This window comes from Eschscholzia californica, unplaced genomic scaffold (genome assembly GCF_041429995.1).
Source record: "Eschscholzia californica isolate CP2 unplaced genomic scaffold, dmEscCali1.0.p SCAF_3, whole genome shotgun sequence".
Classification (NCBI taxonomy): domain Eukaryota; kingdom Viridiplantae; phylum Streptophyta; class Magnoliopsida; order Ranunculales; family Papaveraceae; genus Eschscholzia; species Eschscholzia californica.
This window is the reverse complement of record NW_028238420.1, coordinates 39,214,523-39,216,925: the sequence shown is the minus strand read 5'-3', so window position 1 is coordinate 39,216,925 and position 2,403 is coordinate 39,214,523. Positions and strand designations below refer to the sequence as shown.

General features: G+C 38.6%; 1 protein-coding gene across 1 annotated transcript; it reads left to right on the top strand.

The window, feature by feature from the left end:
- LOC147550162 (adenylate kinase isoenzyme 6 homolog) lies at nucleotides 1–2,403 on the top strand. Its single transcript, XM_086665967.1, has 3 exons — nucleotides 1–305; nucleotides 1,765–1,910; nucleotides 2,016–2,403. The coding sequence occupies exons 1-3, from the start codon at nucleotides 108–110 to the stop codon at nucleotides 2,200–2,202; spliced, it is 531 nt and encodes a 176-aa protein (XP_086522093.1). The 5' UTR covers nucleotides 1–107; the 3' UTR covers nucleotides 2,203–2,403.

Here is a 2,403-nt window from a genome sequence, read left to right as displayed (position 1 = left end):
AAAATAAGGATCATCTCCTTTTGCAGCATAAAGTTAGGAACCTCTAGTTAGTTTCTGTATATTTTTGTAGAAAGAGAAAACAGGGAGAGAGAAAAAGAGGAGAAATAATGGCGGAAAATATCAGTAGGAAGAAGCCGAACATTTTAGTGACGGGAACACCAGGTACAGGGAAGACCACCGTGTCTTCTTTAGTCAGTGAAGCGACGGAGCTCCGTCACATTAACATCGGAGAACTCGTCAAGCAAAAAAACTTGCACGATGGTTGGGACGATGAACTTCACTGCTATATCATCAACCAAGATATGGTAACCCCCTTTTAACCCTAATTCTACCTTTAACTTTTTTTTTTCTCCTCCCTTATACTCTTGTTATCACTACTCTTTCCTCCATCAAACCCTAAAATTATAACAACTGTTAAGCATGATTTTATTCTAGGGTTTGCTCTGTTCATAAATAATTGAGCTTTAATTACCTAGTTATATAATTGATGTATGGGAGGCAAAAAAAAGTTGGTTTGATTTGGTAAACTGCACGTTAAATGAATCATTTTAGCGAGGTCTAAGATTTCATATAAAATTGAAGTGACAGACTTAACATTGAGGAACTTGGTAGAGGGTGAAGTTTTTATAAGGCTGGCACTAACAAAATTTTAAACGGAAATTGTGGGTTTTGTCAAATTTTCGGGTAGAACAAAACTTCTGCTTCTTCTTCTTCTTCCTCATCTCCGGCCACCCATTTCCGGCAAAACCTCCGACCACCACCTCTTATCTTTTCTTTCCCTCCTCTCGTTCTGTCTCAGACACTCTATCTATTCCAGCGAAGGGGAGGGGTTCTCTTCGCCCGAATAGATAGAGAGAGAGAGAAGAGAGGAGGGAGAAACAGGAAGGAGAGAGAAATGACGGGGGTCGTGCTGGTAATTGTCGAAGGAGAAGAGAAAAAAGATTTGAAAAAGAAAATGTTGCCAGAAATGGCCGTTTGCCGACGACAATTATGGAAGTGGGGAATGAATCGTGGTGGGGGTTTGAGGAAACAAAAAGAAAGTAAAAAAAAAATACTCTAAATTTATTAGGTTTTAACCAAGAGAAGGGGATAAAAATGATTTATATGAAATGATATATCAGTGGTGTCAATGGTGATCCAAGCAAGTTATAACTTGTAAGGGGTCCAAAGTGTCGGAATAGGAACGATCAATGAATTATACATATCAGTATTGGGAACAATGCAAAATTGCTAAGTGATGGTATTTTCTCGAAGATGAAAGACTTTGGATAGAGGATCAGGAATCAATAGTTTTAGCTAGGAAAGCGAAAAACTACTCAGAAAACACATCGTAAACCCTAGAAAGGAGACCCTGTTTAGCGGTAACAGTTTTGCAACTTGGGTGTTCCAATTGGCGGCTAGGGACCTATTGCCTCGAACCCTATTTCTAATCCAATGAAACAACATATACCAAAATTTTCCTCGGTAACAAACTTTTATCCTTGAAGATGGACGAGCTTTTAGTCTTCCAAATGGTCCACATGATTGCATGTGAGATGTGAGATGGCTTTCCGTGTTTAAATCGTCTCTGAGCCAACTCTATCCTCATAATACATCTTATTGAACCTCCATGGAGCACGAGAGTCTAAAGGATTCCACAAGCTCCGTCTCATTGGCGAGAGTTACGAAGATACGCTTCTAACGTAGATTTTTAACCATTGTAATGATGAACTTGTAGAAGTTAAAAAAGAGATGAACGATTGGAAATCTGGCTTATTATTACAGGTATGTGATGAGCTCGAGGACCAAATGGAAGAAGGTGGAAACATCGTTGATTACCACGATTGTGATTTCTTTCCTCAAAGATGGTTTGATCGAGTTATAGTCCTTCGAACAGAAAACTCCTTGCTACATGATCGCTTGCATAACAGGTTTTATTACTCCATATTTCTGAACATTTATCTCGATATCTGGTAGATGTTCTTCTAGATTCTACTCGAAATTGTGGTTGTTATTCAAGACTTTCTTTACTGCAGAGGTTACTTGGGTCCAAAACTCACAAACAACGTCGAATGTGAAATCTTTCAAGTAATACTTGACGAGGCGAAAGAGAGTTATCCCGAGGACATTGTTGTAGCGATGCAGAATGATTCTCTTGGCGACTTAGCTACGAATATATCCATGATAACCAATTGGGTCAAAAGGTGGAGGCCAGCATCTTAAGCAGGTAGTCTAGTATCTTTATATATTTGTAAGTTTTGTAATTTATTCACTTAAAATCTGCTTAGTCGGACGGACCGGTTTCCTTTTCACTGAATGAAGGGATGTTTGGTGAATTCAAGTGTTTGGCTCAGTATTGTAATTTATGTACAACTTTCCTCGACTCTTCTTCTTTTTAGCTGTTTAATAAACTTCGAATTTTCA